At 44.8% G+C, this 15,302-nt stretch overlaps 1 protein-coding gene across 11 annotated transcripts in view; it reads left to right on the top strand.

Moving 5' to 3' along the window:
- osbpl8 (oxysterol binding protein-like 8) overlaps positions 1–15,302 on the top strand; it is a 432,009-nt gene that overhangs the window by 347,023 nt on the left and 69,684 nt on the right. For all 11 annotated transcript variants that reach the window (XM_043708784.2, XM_087996947.1, XM_043708789.2 and 8 more), the window contains one exon: positions 4,376–4,512. In XM_043708784.2, the coding sequence (XP_043564719.1) occupies positions 4,376–4,512 (137 nt within the window). The remainder of the gene's footprint in view (positions 1–4,375; positions 4,513–15,302) is intronic.

Below are 15,302 nucleotides of genomic sequence, written 5' to 3'. Positions count from 1 at the left end.
TATAAAGAAACAGTTGATACTGTAAAGGCTGTGGGCCCTGACAATATTCTGGCAATGGTAATAAAGACTTAAGCTTCGGAACTAGCCATACATCTCGCTAAACTGTTCCAGTACAAATGCGGAAAATTGCCCAGGTATGTCCTGTTCACAGAAGGCAAGAGGTTCTTCAGTTTGTTCTCAGTGATGGGAGGAGTTATCAAGTGATGTTCACTTTAAAAATAACTTGCTCACAGACTCTTGTCAAACATGGAACCAAGGAGAGAAATCTGTGTTGGTTGGAATCATACCTTTAACTAGGGAAGATAGTTGTGGTTGTTGGAGGTGAATCATCTCAGCCTGAGGATACCTTCACAAATTCCAACTAACTTGACCTTCCCTCCATTGTAATGTCAAAAGCAGGGATGTCTGCTGATGACTGTACATTGTTCAGCACCATTTAAAACTCCTCAGACACTGAAGCAGTCAATGTCCAAATGCAGCAAGTCCTGAACAACATGCAGGCTTGTTCTATTAAGTGCAAAGTAACATTTCAGGGGCAATGACCTTCAACAAGAGAGAATCTAACTATCATCCTTGACTTTCAGTGACATCACTGTCACTGAATCCTGCACTGTCAACATCTGGATGTTACAATTTACCAGAAACCGAACTGGACTAGCCACATAAATGTTGTGGCGACAAGCCATCAGAGGCTCAGAATTCTGTGGTGAGTAACTTACTCCTAAAAGCTTGTCCACCACCTACAAGGCACAAGTCAATAGTTTGATAGAATATTCTTCACTTGTCTGGATGAATGCAGCTCCAAGAATAGTCAAGCAGCTTAATACTGTCCAGCACAGAGCAACCTACTTGATTGGCATCCCATCTAACACCTTGAACATTTTTTCCTTTCACCACTGGTTTAGCAATGCATACCGTCTATTGCCTGTAATAGCTTACTGAGGTTCCTTCAACTGCACCTTGCAAATCCACGACCATGATCACAAAGAAGAACAAGGGTAATAGATACAAGGGAACACCACCGCCTGCAAGCACCACCTACCTTTCAACATTCTGATATTGAACAATATCAGTGTCCCTGGGTCAAATTCCTGCCTAACAACAATGTGTATATCTCTGGGTCAAATTCCTGCCGAACAAATTCCTGCCAAATCTTGGTGGGAGGTTTGCTAGTGCTCTTGGGGGTGGGGGGGTTTAAACTAACTCTGCAGGGGCATGGGAACCCAGACTGTAGCTTTAGGGTGCAGGACCTGGAGTGTAGGGAGGTTAGGAACATGGCATCAATTTCAAAGGAGGGTGCCTGTAAACAGGAAAGTGGCTTGAAGTGTGTATACTTCAATGCAAGAAGTATACGAAATAAGGTAGGTGAACTTGCAGCGTGGGTTGGTACCTGGGACTTCGATGTTGTGGCTATTACGGAGACATGGGTAGAACAGGGACAGGATTGGCTGTTGCAGGTCCCAGGGTTTAAATGTTTTAGTAGGGTCAGAGGTGGGGGTAAAAGAGGGGGAGGTGTGGCATTGCTTGTCAAAGATAGTATTACAGCTGTAGAAAGGACGATAGATGAAGACTCGCCATCTGAGGTAGTTTGGGCTGAGGTTAGGAAAAGGAAAGGTTAGGAGTTTTTTTACAGGCCTCCTAATAATCCTAGAAACGTAGAAGGAAGAATTGCGAGGATGATTCAAGAGAAGAGTGAAAGTAATAGGGTGGTTGTTATGGGGGCTTTAACTTTCCTGATATTGATTGGGAAAGCTATAGCTCTTGTTCGTTAGATGGGTCAGTGTTTGTCCAATGTGTGCAGGAGGGTTTCCTGACACAATATGTAGAAAGGTCAACAAGAGGTGAGGCCATACTGGATTTGGTTCTGGGTAATGAACCAGGCCAGGTGTTAGAATTAGAGGTAGGTGAGCACTTTGGGGACAGTGACCACAATTCGGTGACTTTTACTCTAGTGATGGAGCGGGATAAGTGTGCACTACAGGGCAAGAGTTATAGCTGGGGGGCAGGGAAATTATGATGCGGTGAGGCATGACTTAGGATGTGTGGCTTGGAAAAGTAAGCTTCAAGGCCAGGGTGTAATTGATATGTGGAGCTTGTTCAAGGAGCAACTATTGAGTGTCCTTGATAAGTATGTACCCGTCAGGCAGGGAGGAAAGGGTTGTGTGAGGGAACCGTGGTTTAATAAGGAATTGGAATCCCTTGTTAAATGGAACAGGGCGGCCTATGTAAAGATGAGGCGTGAAGGTTCAATTGGGGCGATTGAGAGTTATAAGGTAGCCAGGAAGGACCTGAAGAGAGAGCTAAGAGCAGCAAGGGGGGGACATGAAAGGTCCTTAGTTGGTATGATTAGGGAAAACCCTAAGGCTTTCTATAGGTATGTCAGGAATAAAAGAATGACTAGGGTAGGAATAGGTCCAGTCAAGGATAGTAGTGGGAAGTTGCGTGTGGAGGCTGAAGAGATTGGGGAGACACTGAATGAATACTTTTCGTCAGTATTCAGTCAGGGACAGGACATTGTTGTCAATGTGAATACTGAGTCACAATTAAGTAGAATGGATGGCTTTGAGGTATGTAGAGAAGAGGTGTTGGAAATTCTGGAAAGGGTGAAAATAGATAAGTCCCCTGGGCCTGATGGCATTTATCATAGGATTCTCTGGGAAGCAAGGGAGGAGATTGCAGAGCCATTGGCCTTGATTTTTATGTCCTCGTTGTCTACAGGAGTAGTGCCAGAAGATTGGAGGCTAGCAAATGTGGTTCCCTTGTTCAAGAAGGGGAGTAGGGATAACCCTAGTAACTATAGACCAGTGAGTCTCACTTCTGTTGTGGGCAAAGTCTTAGAGAGTATTGTAAGGATAGGATTTATGAACATCTGGATAGGAATAATGTGATCAAGGATAGTCAGCATGGTTTTGTGAAGGGCAAAAACCTCACAAACCTTATTGAATTCTTTGAGAAGGTGACTAAGGAGGTGGATGAGGGGAAAGCGGTAGATGGGGTGTATATGGATTTTAGTCAGGCGTTTGATAAGGTTCCCCATGGTAGACTACTGCAAAAAATACGGAGGTATGGCATTGAGGGTGAGTTGGAGGTTTGGATTAGGAGTTGGCTGGCTGGAAGAAGACAGAGGGTAGTAGTTGATGGCAAAGGTTCATCTTGGAGTGCCGTTACTAGCGGTGTTCCGCAAGGAACTGTTTTGGGACCATTGCTGTTTGTCATTTTTATAAATGACCTGGAGGAGGGGTTAGAAGGTTGGGTGAGCAAGTTTGCAGATAATACGAAAGTCAGAGAAGTTGTAGACAGTGAGGAAGGATGTGGCAGGTTACAGCGGGATATAGATAAGCTGCAGAACTGGGCAGAAAGGTGGCAAATGGAGTTCAATATAGCTAAGTGTGAGGTGATTCACTTTGGTAAGAGTAATAAAAAGATGGGGTACTGGGCTAACGGTCGGATACTTGGTAGTGTGGATGAGCAGAGGGATCTTGGTGTCCATGTACACAGATCTTTGAAAGTTGCCACCCAGGTAAATAGTGCGGTGAAGAAGGCGTACTGGCTTTTATTGGTAGAGGAATTGAGTTCCGGAGAACTGAGGTCATGTTGCAGTTGTATAAGACTCTGGTGCGGCCGCATCTGGAGTATTGTGTGCAGTTTTGGTCGCCATACTATAGAAAGGATGTGGAAGCACTGGAACGGGTGCAGAGGAGGTTTACCAGGATGTTGCCTGGTATGGTAGAAAGATCGTATGGGGAAAGGCTGAGGCACTTGGGGTTGTTTTCATTGGAGAAAAGAAGGTTTGGGGTGACTTGATAGAGGTGTACAAGATGATTAGGGGTTTAGATAGGGTCGACAGTGAGGATCTTTTTCCATGTATGGAGTCAGCTATTACAAGGGGGCATAGCTTTAAATTAAGGGGGGGTAGGTTCTTTACTCAGCGAGTCGTGAGTTCATGGAATTCCCTGCCAGTAGCAGTGGTGGACTCTCCCTCATTATGGGCATTTAAGCGGGCATTGGATAGGCATATGGAGGATAGTGGGCTAGTGTAGGTTAGGTGGGCTTGGATCGGTGCAACATCGAGTGCCGAAGGGCCTGTACTGCGTTGTATTCTTCTATGTTCTATGTTCTATAACAACAATGTGTATAACTACACCAAATGGACTGCAGCAATTCACCTTGTCAAAGGCATTTGGTGATGGATAATAAATGGTGGTCCAGCCAGGAACGCACTCATCCCATGAATCATTTCATTCTAAGACAATATTAGCAAATAAATATTTTGGAGATAGTGTCATTTGTTTTAATTCTTCATTTGAAATAATGTATTTCAATGATATTGTTATAATTACAGTTAATTTTTTTTCTGCTTTTTAACAACTTATAGGATGGTGAAGTAATAATCAATGACAAAAAGACTGGTGTATCAGAAACATTCTGGAACCCCACATCTGAAATCCGACAGCAGAGACTAACCAGGTGCACTGTGCTCTTTGATGAGCAGGAAGACATGGAGTCAGCAAAGTAAGCCATTCTTTCCGTACCCCATTTCAATTTGCCTTAGTTGAAAGTTTCCTTTAAGATTCAAAATAACCAACTGAACTGCTTTAGTTTTGATCTGATCTGATTAGATCTTGAATCTAATGCCACATCTAATCTACAACAACCATTATCATTTCTTCCAGCCATAATAGTAAGAACATAAGAAATAGGAATGGATCCTCAAACCTGTTTCAGCATTCAGTAAGATCATGCTTGCTCTGACTGTAGCCTCAAGTATATTTTACAGCCTGATATCCACACCTTGACATATTTGCAGCAACCTCGCTAACTCAGCCAATGCATTCAGTCAACTTCCACTGCTCTGAGGAAGAAAATGCGCAAGATAAAAGACTGTAGACAAGACATTGCCCCCCCCCCTTCTCCATATTAAATGAGAGATCCTTTGGGCTGGATTTTCCAAGGCGCAAGAAATGGCCCTTCGCCAAGGTGGGAAACCCCTGTCCGTTCCCCAACTCCTGCTATCTTCATGAGATTATATTTTGTTATTTTTTTCACCTAATCATGAGATCCCACGAGGGATGCTCAAAAAGACCATAGACAACTATTTGAAATAATAACAAACAATGTCTAATAGGGGATGTGGTGGCATGATGGTAATGCATGGAGGGGTGGGGGGTGGGGAGTAGACAGCCATGGCTGACAAAGGAAGTCAGGAAATGTATCAAAGAAAAAGAGAGAGTCTATAAAGTGGCCAAGAGCTCTGGGAAATCAGAAGATTGGGAAGACTACAAAAACAAAGAGGATAACAAAGAAAGAAATAAGGAAGGAGAGGATCAAATATGACGGTAAGCAAGCCAGTAATATTAGAAATGATAGTAAAAGTTTCTTTCAATACATGAGAAACAAACCAGTGGCAAAAGTAGAAATTGGGCTGCTCCAAATTGATGCAGGAAGGCTCGTGATGGGAGACAAGGAAATAGCTGAAGAACTTAATCAATACTTTGTGTTCGTCTTCACAGTGGAAAACATGAGTAATATCCCAACAATTAAGGAGAGTCAGGGAGCAGAGTTGAGTATGGTAGCCATTACAAAAGAGAAAGTGCTAGAAAAGCTAAAAGGTCTAAAAATTGATAAATCTTCTGGCCACGATGGGCTACATCCTAGAGTTCTGAGGGAGGTGGCTGAGGAAATAGCTGACTGTGATCTTTCAAAAATCACTGGAGTCAGGAAAAGTCCCAGATGATTGGAAAATCACTGTTTTAACCCCCTTGTTCAAGAAAGGATCAAGATAAAAGATGGAAAATTATAGGCCGATTAGCCTAAACTCGGTGGTAGGTAAAATACTAGAATCCATCGTTAAGGATGAGATTTGTAAATTCTTGGAAGTGTAGGGTCGGATTAGAACAAGTCAGCATGGATTTAGTAAGGGGAGGTCGTGCCTGACAAACCTGTTAGAATTCTTTGAAGAGGTAACAAATAGGTTGGACCAGGGAAACCCAGTTGATGTTATCTATCTAGACTTCCAAAAGGACTTTGATAAGGTGTCTCACGGAAGGCTGCTGAATAAGGTGAGGGCCCATGGTGTTTGAGGTGAGCTACTGGCATGGATTGGGGTATGGCTGTCTGACAGAAGGCAGGGAGTTGGGATAAAAGGTTCTTTTTCGGAATGGCAGCTGGTGACAAAGTGGTGACCTGCAGGGTTCAGTGTTGGGGCGCAGCTGTTCACTTTTTTATAAATGATCTGGATGAAAGGACTGGGGACCTTCTGGCAAAGTTCGCCAATGACACAAAGTTAGGTGGACAGGCAGGTAGTACTGAGGAGGTGGGGAGGCTGCAGAAAGATTTTCTAAAGGTTGATTTGCAGGCTGAGTCAGTGGTTAAGAAAGCAAATGTAATGTTTTCATTTATCTCAAGAAAGTTGGAATGTAAAAGCAGTGATGTGCTTCTGAGACTTTATAAAGCTCTGGTTAGGCCCCATTTAGAATACTGTGTCCAATTTTGGGCCCCACACCTCAGGAAGGACATACTGAGACTGGAGCGTGTCCAGTGGAGATTCACACAGATGATCCTGGAATGGTAGGCCTAACATACGATGATCGGCTGAGAATCCTGGGATTGTATTAATTAGAGTTTAGAAGGTTGAGGGGAGATCTAATTGAAACTTACATGGCTTAGAAAGGATGGACGAAGGGAAGTTGTTTCCGTTAGGAGGGGAGACTAGGACCCATGGGCATAGCCTTAAAATTAGAGGGGGTCAATTTAGTACGGAAATAAGGAGACATTTCTTCAGCCAGAGAATGGTGGGCCTGTGGAATTCATTGCCACGGAGTGCAGTGGAGGCCAGAATGTTGGGTGTCTTCAAGGCAGAGATTGATAAATTCTTAATCTCGCAAGGAATTGAGGGATACGGGGACAGTGCGGGTAAATGGAATTGAAACACGCATCAGCCATGATTAAATGGCAGAGTGAACTCGATGGGCTGAATGGCCTTGCTTCCACTCCTCTATCTTATGGTCTACCCCTGATGTCCAAGGATCATGCATGAAACGAGGGGAAGGGCTCAAGCATTCATTAGGGTTGATCATAGACTAAAATGGAATGTAATCCCCTGTCATTTCAACCCAATGGGTCATAGGAAGGCAAGTGTTGAGCAGATGTCAAGGATAAAAATTTAATTCATATGCACTTAAACTGGAGGGGCACCAATGTCCTGGGTGGGAGATTTGCTAGAGCTCTTTGGCAGGGGGATGGGAACCAGAGCTACAGATCAGAGGATAGGATAGTTGTTGAACAGGCAGAAATAGAATGCATAGAATCTGTCAGGAAGGATACACAATTGATAAGGCAAAGGGATGGGTTAAAGTGTGTCTGTTTCAATGCAATAGGAATGATGAACTAAGTGCATGGATCAGTACTAGGAACTACACTGTTGTGGCCAAAGCAGGGACATGGATTTCCCAGGGACAGGAATGGTTGCTGGATGTTCCAGGGTTTAAATCTTTTAAAAAAGAACAAGGAAGGAGGTAAAGGAGGAGTGGAAGGAGCATTGTTAATTAGAGAGTGCATCACAGCTGCAGAAAAGGAGGCCATTGAGGAGGGTTTGTCGAATGAATCAGTATGGGTGGAAGTCAGTAACAGGAAAGGAGCAGTCACCTTATTATGTATTTTCTATAGACCCCCAATATCAGCAGAGAGATGGAAGAACAGATTGGATAGCATATCTTGCAAAAGTACAGATGTAACAGAGTTGTTGTTGTGGGTGACTTCATCTTCCCCAGTATTGATTAGAACCTCCTTACTGCAGATGGTCTGGATAGAGCCGATTTTGTCAGGTGTATGCAGGAAGGATTTCTGGCTCAATGTGTAGATAGGCCAACGAGGGGGGAGACCATATTGGATTTGGTGCTTGGCAACAAGCCAAGCCACGTGTCAGATCTCTTGGTGGGAGAGCATTCAAAGACAGTGACCACAACTGCCTTACCTTTACCTGCCTTACCTCTATGGAGAGGGACAAGAATAGACACTGTGGGAAGGTATTTCATTGGGGGAAGGGAAATTATACTACTATTAGACAGGAGCTGTGGAGTATAAATTGGGAACAACTGTTCTACGGGAAACACACAACAAAAATGTGTAGGCTGTTTAAGGAACACTTGTGAGTGTTGGATAACTTTGTCCCACTGAGACAGGCAAGAAAAGGTAAGGTGAAGAAGCCTTGGACGACAAGAGAAGAGGAGCTTCTCATCAAGAGGAAGAAAGAAGCTTACTTAAGATTGAGGAAGCAAGGATCTGGCACAGCTTTAGAGGATTACAGGATAGCTACAAAAGGACTCAAAAATGGATAGTTGTGGGGGGCATGAAAAAGCCTTGGTGGGAATGATTTGGGACACCCCAAAAGCATTCTACACTTAACATGAGGAATAAGAGAATGATCAGAGAGACGGTAGGGCTGATCAGGGATAGTGGAGAGAACTTGTGCCTCGAGTCAAAAGAGGTAGGGGAGGCCGTAAATGAGTTTTTGCTTAAGTATTCACTCGAGAGAGGGACTTTGTTGACAGTGAGAACACTGTGAACCAGGTTGATAGGCTTGCATAGGTTGTTTAGATTCTCCAGTGTGGAAACAGACCATTTGGCCCGACAAGTCCACACTGACCCTCTGAAGAGTAACCCACCCTCCTACATTTACCCCTGACTAATGCACCTAACACTACGGGCGATTTAGCATGACCAATTCACCTAACCTGCACATCTTTGGACTATGGGAGAAAACCGGAGCACACGGAGGAAACCCATGCAGACACTGGGAGAATGTGCAAACTCCACACAGACAGTCACCCAAGGCAGGAATCGAACCCAGGTCCCTGTGCTGTAAGGCAGCGATGCTAACTACTGAGCCACCGTGCCACCCCATATTACGGATGTGCTGGAAATTCTGTGAAGCATCAAGATAGAGAAGTCCCCAGGGCTGGACCAGATATATCCAAGGTTACTACGGGAAGCGAAGAATGAGATTGCTGCACCTTTGCACAGACGTTGTACCGGCTGATTGGAGGGAGGTGAATGTTGATTCTCTGTTCAAGAAAGGGAATAGGGAAACCCCTAGGAATTACAAACCAGTCAGTTTTATGTCTATGGTAACTCTCAGAAAGCATTCTGAGAGATAAGATTTGGTCTATTTGGAAAACATAGTTTGATTAAAGACAGTCAGTATAGCTTTGTGAGGGGCATGTCATGCCTTATAAATCTTATTGAGTTCTTTGAAGATGTGAAGAAACACATTGACGAAGGTCGAGCAATGGATGTGATGTATATGGATGTCAGGAAAGCATTTGATAAGGTTTCCCATGGTAGGCTCATTCAGAAAGTTAGGAGGATGGGATTCAGGGAATTTGGCTGTCTGGATACAGAATTGGCTGGCCAAAAGAAGACAGCAAGAAGTAGTGGGTGGAAAGTATTCTGCCTGGAAATTGGTGATCATTGTTGTCCCGCAGGACTCTGTTCCTGGGCCTCTGCTCTTTGTACTTTTTCCTCTCAGTTATATAAGTGAGTTGTTGTTGTAGTTCTGTTCGCCGAGCTGGGAATTTGTGTTGCAGACGTTTCGTCCCCTGTCTAGGTGACATCCTCGGTGCTTGGGAGCCTCCTGTGAAGCGCTTCTGTGATGTTCACTATAAATGCCGGAGGAAACATCACAGAAGCGCTTCACAGGAGGCTGCCAAGCACTGAGGATGTCACCTAGACAGGGGACGAAACATCTGCAACACAAATTCCCAGCTCGGCGAACAGAACCCCAACAACAACGAGCACCCGAGCTACAAATCTTCTCCCAAACTATATAAATGAGTGTTTTCTAAACCCGAGATCCTACCCTTGTAGGGCCTTCCACCCAACCACCTCCTCTAACCTTAAACATGAGGACACATCAGGTAAGCTTCTCTTCTTTTTTACTTTCTGATAAGAGGACTAATAGGGATGGCAGTGCAGGGAGAGAAATGTTCCTCCTGCATGATGTTTGAGGTGAGGGACGCCATGTTAGTGTCCCACCCAAGTACATTTGCAGGAAGTGCACCCAACTCTTGCTCCTCCAAGGCTGCATTAGGGAACTGGAGCAGGAGCTGGATGAACTTTGGATCATTCAAGAGGTGGAGTCTGTGATAGATAAGAGTTACAGCGAAGTAGTTACTCCTAGGCACGAAGAAGGGTCACTAACTGGTAAAAGGGGGAAAAACAGTCAGTGCAGGGATCCCCTGTGGTGGTTCCCTGAAAAACAATATATCGTTTTGGATACTGTTGGGGGGGATGACTTAGTAGGGGTATACAGTGGGGCCCAGGTTTCTGGCACAGAGCCTGTCCTTGTTGCACAGAAGGGAAGGGGGAAAGGAGGAGGGTGTTAGTCTCCTCCTCGGGGTCTCAATAGTTAGAGGCTCAGATAAAAGGTTTGTTGGGATCGAAAGAAACTCATAGTTGGTGTGTTGCCTCCCAGGTGCCAGGGTTCATAATGTCTCGGATTGTGTCTTTGGGGTCCTGAAGAGAGAGGGTGACCAGCCCCAAGTCATGGTCCGCATAGGTACCAACAACATAGGTAGAAAGACAGATAGGGATGTAAGGCAGGATTTCAGGGAACTAGGGTGGAAGCTGAGAGCTAGAGCAAACAGAGTTTTTATCTCTGGTTGTTACCTGTGCCACGTGATAGCAAGCTGAACATGTGGCTGCATGGATGGTGCAGGAGGGAGAGTTTCAGGTACATGGATAATTGGGACTCATTCTGAGGAATGTGGTACCTCTACAAGCAGCACGGTCTTCACTTGAACCAGAGGGGTACTAATATCCTGAGTGGGAAATTTGCTGGTGCTATTCAGGTGGGTTTAAACTAGCTCAGCAGGGCGGGTGTGGGAACTTGTGGTGTATTTCCAGTGTATAGGAGGATGAGAGTAGGGAGAACAGGTTAAGGAATTCGTGGTCACAGGAGTGTGCTGGCAGACAGCAAGCTTGCTTGATGTGTGTCTACTTCAATGGCCAGGAGTATCCGGAATAAGGTAGGTGAGCTTGTAGCATGGATAGATACCTGGGATTTCAATGTTGTGGCCATTTTGGAGACATGGATAGAGCAGGGTCAGGAATGGATTTTGTAGGTTCCAGGGTTTAGATCGTTCATTAAAATCAGGGCTGGTGGTAAAAGAGGGGGATGTGTGGCTTTGTTAGTCAAGGACAGTATAACGGTGGCCGAAAGAACTTTTGACGATGACTCGTCTACTGAGGTAGTGTGGGCTGAGGTTAGAAACAGGAGAGGAGAGGTCACACTGCTGGGAGTTTTTTTTAATAGGCCAAGCAAAGTTCCAGGGATATGGAGGAGAGGATTGGCAAAACAATCCTGGATAAGAATGAAAGGAATAGGGTGCTCATTATGCGGGACTTTAACTTCCCCAACATTGACTGGAAATCTATAACTCTAATACGTCGGATGGATCAGTTTTTGTCCAATATGTGCAGGAGAGTTTCCTGACACAGTATATCGAAGGGCCAACAAGAGGGGAGGCCACACTGGATCTGTTAATTCATAATGAACCAGGCCCGGTGTTTGATTTAGTGACAGGTGAGCACTTTGGAGAGAGTGACCATAATTCGGTTACGTTTATTTAGCAATGGAAAGGGATAGGTACATGCCACAGGGCAGGAGATATAGGTGGGAGAAGGGCAATTATAATGTGATTAGGCAAGACGGAGGAGGCACAGAATGGAATACCAAAATGCAGGCGATGGGGACAATCGAAATGTGGAGATGGTTAAAGGAAGAGATAATGTGTATCCTTGACAAGTATGTCCCTGTCAGGCAGGGAGCGAGTGGTGAGGTAAGGGAACTGTGGTTTACTAAAGAAATTACATCTCTTGTTGTGATGTTGAGATGAGGTGGTTCAGATGAGGTGTTGGAGAGTTGCAGATTAGTGAGGAAGGATTTAAAGAGAGAGTCAAGAAGAGCAAGGAAGGGGGCAAGAGCAGTCTTTAGCAAGTAGAATAAAGGAGAACCCTAAAGCATTCTATAGGTATGTGAGGAATAAAAGGATAACTAGGATAGGAATAGGGCCAGTCAAAGACAGAAGTGGGAAGTTGTGTGTGGACCCTGTGGAGATCAGAGAGGTGCTAAATGAATATTTCTCATCTGTTTTCACTCAGGAAAAGGAGAATATTGTGGAGGAGAAGACTGAGATACGGGCTATTAGATTGGAAAGAATTGTGGTTAGTAAGGAGGAGGTGTTATCAATTTTAGAATGTGTGAAAATAGATAAATGCCCTGGGCTGGATGAAATTTAGCCAAGGATTCTCTGGGAAGCTAGGGAGGAGACGTTGGAGCCTTTGGTCTTGATCTTGGAATCGTCATTGTCAACAGGTTTTGCACCAGAGGACTGGAGGATTGCAAATGTTTTGCCCTTGTTCAAGAAGAGCAGTAGAGATGACCCAGGTAATTATCGACCAGTGAGCCTTTTGCCTGTTGTAGGAAAAGTTTTGGAAAGGATTATAAGAGATAGGATTTATAATCATCTAGCAAGCAAAAATTTGATTTCCGATAGTCAACATGGTTTCGTCAAGGGCCGGTCGTGTCTCACAAACGACATTGAGTTTTTTGAGAAGGTGACCAAGCATGTGGATGAGGGTAGGGCAGTTGATGTGGTGTAAATGGACTTCCATATGGTAGGCTTTTGGACAAAATGTGAGGCGTGGGATTGAGGGTGATTTAGCAGTTTAGATTAGAAACTGACTTTCTGTAAGAAGGCAGCGAGTGGTGGTTGATGGAAAATATCCAGCCTGGAGTCCGATTATTAGTGGTGTGCCACAAGGATCTGTTTTGGGACCACTGCTGTTTGTCATTTTTATAAATGACTTAGACGCAGGCATAGGTGGATGGGTTAGTAAGTTTGCAGATGACACTAAAGTCAGTGCAGTGGTGGACAGTGTGGAAGAATGTTGCAGGTTGCAGTGGGACTTGGATAACTACAGAATTGGGCTGAGAGGTGGCAAATAGAGTTCAATGCAGCTAAATGTGAGGTGATGCACTTTAGGAAGAATAACAGAAAACTGGGTCAAAGGAAAGATTCTTGGTAGTGGGGATGTGCAGAGGGATCTTGGTAACCATTACATAGATTCCTGAAAGTTGCCACCCAAGTTGATAGTGCTGCTAAGAAGGTGTACGGTGTGTTAGGTTTTATTGGTAGAGGGATTGAGTTTCAGAGCTGTGACGTTATGCTGCAACTGTGCTAGTGCGGCCTCACTTGGAATATTGTGTACAGCTCTAGTTGCCCCATTACAGGAAGGATGTGGAAGCATTGGAAAAGGAGACTTATAAGGATATTGCTGTGTCTGGAGGGAAAATCTTAAGAGAAAAGGCTAAGGGACTTGGGTCTGTTTTCATTGGAGAGAAGGAGGCTAAGAGGGAATTAATAGAGACACACAAGATGGTCAGAGGATTAGATAGGGTGGACAGTGAGAGTCTTTTTCCTAGGATGATGACGTCAGCGTGTACGAGGGGGCATAACTGCAAATTGAGGGGTGATAGATTTAAGACAGATGTCAGAGGCAGATTCTTTACTCAGAGACTGGTAAGGGCGTGGAAGGTAAAAACAATGACTGCAGATGCTGGAAACCAGATTCTGGATCAGTGGTGCTGGAAGAGCGCAGCAATTCAGGCAGCATCCGAAGACAGGCAAAATCGACGTTTCGGGCAAAAGGTGGAATGCCCTGCCTGCCAGTGTAGTTAACTCAGCCACATTAGGGGCATTTAAACACTTCTTGGACAAGCATATGAATGACAATGGAATAGTGTCGGGGAATGGGATTAGATTAGTTCACAGGTTGGCACAACAGGGGCCGAAGGGTTTGTTCTGCACTGTATTGTTCTCTGTTCTATATTGTAATGAAAGGAAGGATGTAGATGCTTTAGAGAGGTTGCAGAGGAGATTTACCAGGACGCTGTCTGGATTGGAGGGCTTGTCTTGTGAAGAGAGATTGAGTGAGCTAGAGCTTTTCACACTGGAGAGAAGAAATAAGAGAAGTGACTTGATCGAGGTGTACAAGATAATAGAACATAGAACATAGAAGAATACAGCGCAGTACAGGCCCTTGGGCCCTCGATGTTGCGCCGATCCAAGCCCACCTAAACTACACTAACCCACTATCCTCCATATACCTATCCAATGCCCTCTTAAATGCCCATAAAGAGGGAGAGTCCACCACTGTTACTGGCAGGGCATTCCATGAACTAACGACTCGCTGAGTGAAGAACCTACCCCTAACATCAGTCCTATATCTACCCCCCCTTAATTTAAAGCTATGCCCCCTTGTAATACCCGACTCGATACGCGGGAAAAGGTTCATACTGTCGACCCTATCTAACCCCCTAATCATCTTGTACACCTCAATCAAGTCACCCCTAAACCTTCTTTTCTCTAGTGAAAACAGCCCCAAGTGCCTCAGTCTTTCCTCATACGATTTTCCTTCCATACCAGGCAACATCCTGGTAAACCTCCTCTGCACCCGTTCCAATGCCTCCACATCCTTCCTATAGTATGGCGACCAAAACTGCACACAATATTCCAGATGCGGCCGTACCAGAGTCTTATACAACTGCATCATGACCTCAGGACTCCGGAACTCAATTCCTCTACCAATAAAAGCCAGTACGCCATATGCCTTCCTCACCGCACTATTTACCTGGGTGGCAACTTTCAGAGATCTGTGTACATGGACACCAAGATCCCTCTGCTCATCCACACTACCAAGTATCCGACCATTAGCCCAGTACCCCATCTTTTTGTTATTCTTCCCAAAGTGAATCACCTCGCACTTAGCTACATTGAATTCCATCTGCCACCTTTCTGCCCAGCTCTGCAGCTTCTCTATATCCTGCTGTAACCTGCCACATGCTTCCTCACTGTCAACAACTCCTCCGAATTTCGTGTCATCCGCAAACTTGCTCACCCAACCTTCTAACCCCTCTTCCAGGTCATTTATAAAAATGACAAACAGCAATGGTCCCAAAACAGATCCTTGCGGAACACCGCTAGTGACGGCACTCCATGAAGAAACTTTGCCATCAACTACTACCCTCTGTCTTCTTCCATCCAGCCAATTCCTAATCCAAACCTCCAACTCACCCTCAATGCCATATCTCCGTATTTTCTGCAGTAGCCTACCATGGGGAACCTTATCAAACGCCTTACTAAAATCCATATATACCACATCTACCGCTTTCCCCTCATCAACCTCCTTCGTCACCTTTTCAAAGAATTCAATAAGGTTTGTGAGGCACGACTTGCCCTTCA

The sequence above is a fragment of the Chiloscyllium plagiosum genome, unplaced genomic scaffold, assembly GCF_037043375.1.
Source record: "Chiloscyllium plagiosum isolate Xiang-an unplaced genomic scaffold, Cpla_swu_hap1 HiC_scaffold_19, whole genome shotgun sequence".
NCBI classification, from domain to species: Eukaryota; Metazoa; Chordata; class Chondrichthyes; order Orectolobiformes; family Hemiscylliidae; genus Chiloscyllium; species Chiloscyllium plagiosum.
This window is presented reverse-complemented; position numbering and strand designations above follow the sequence as displayed.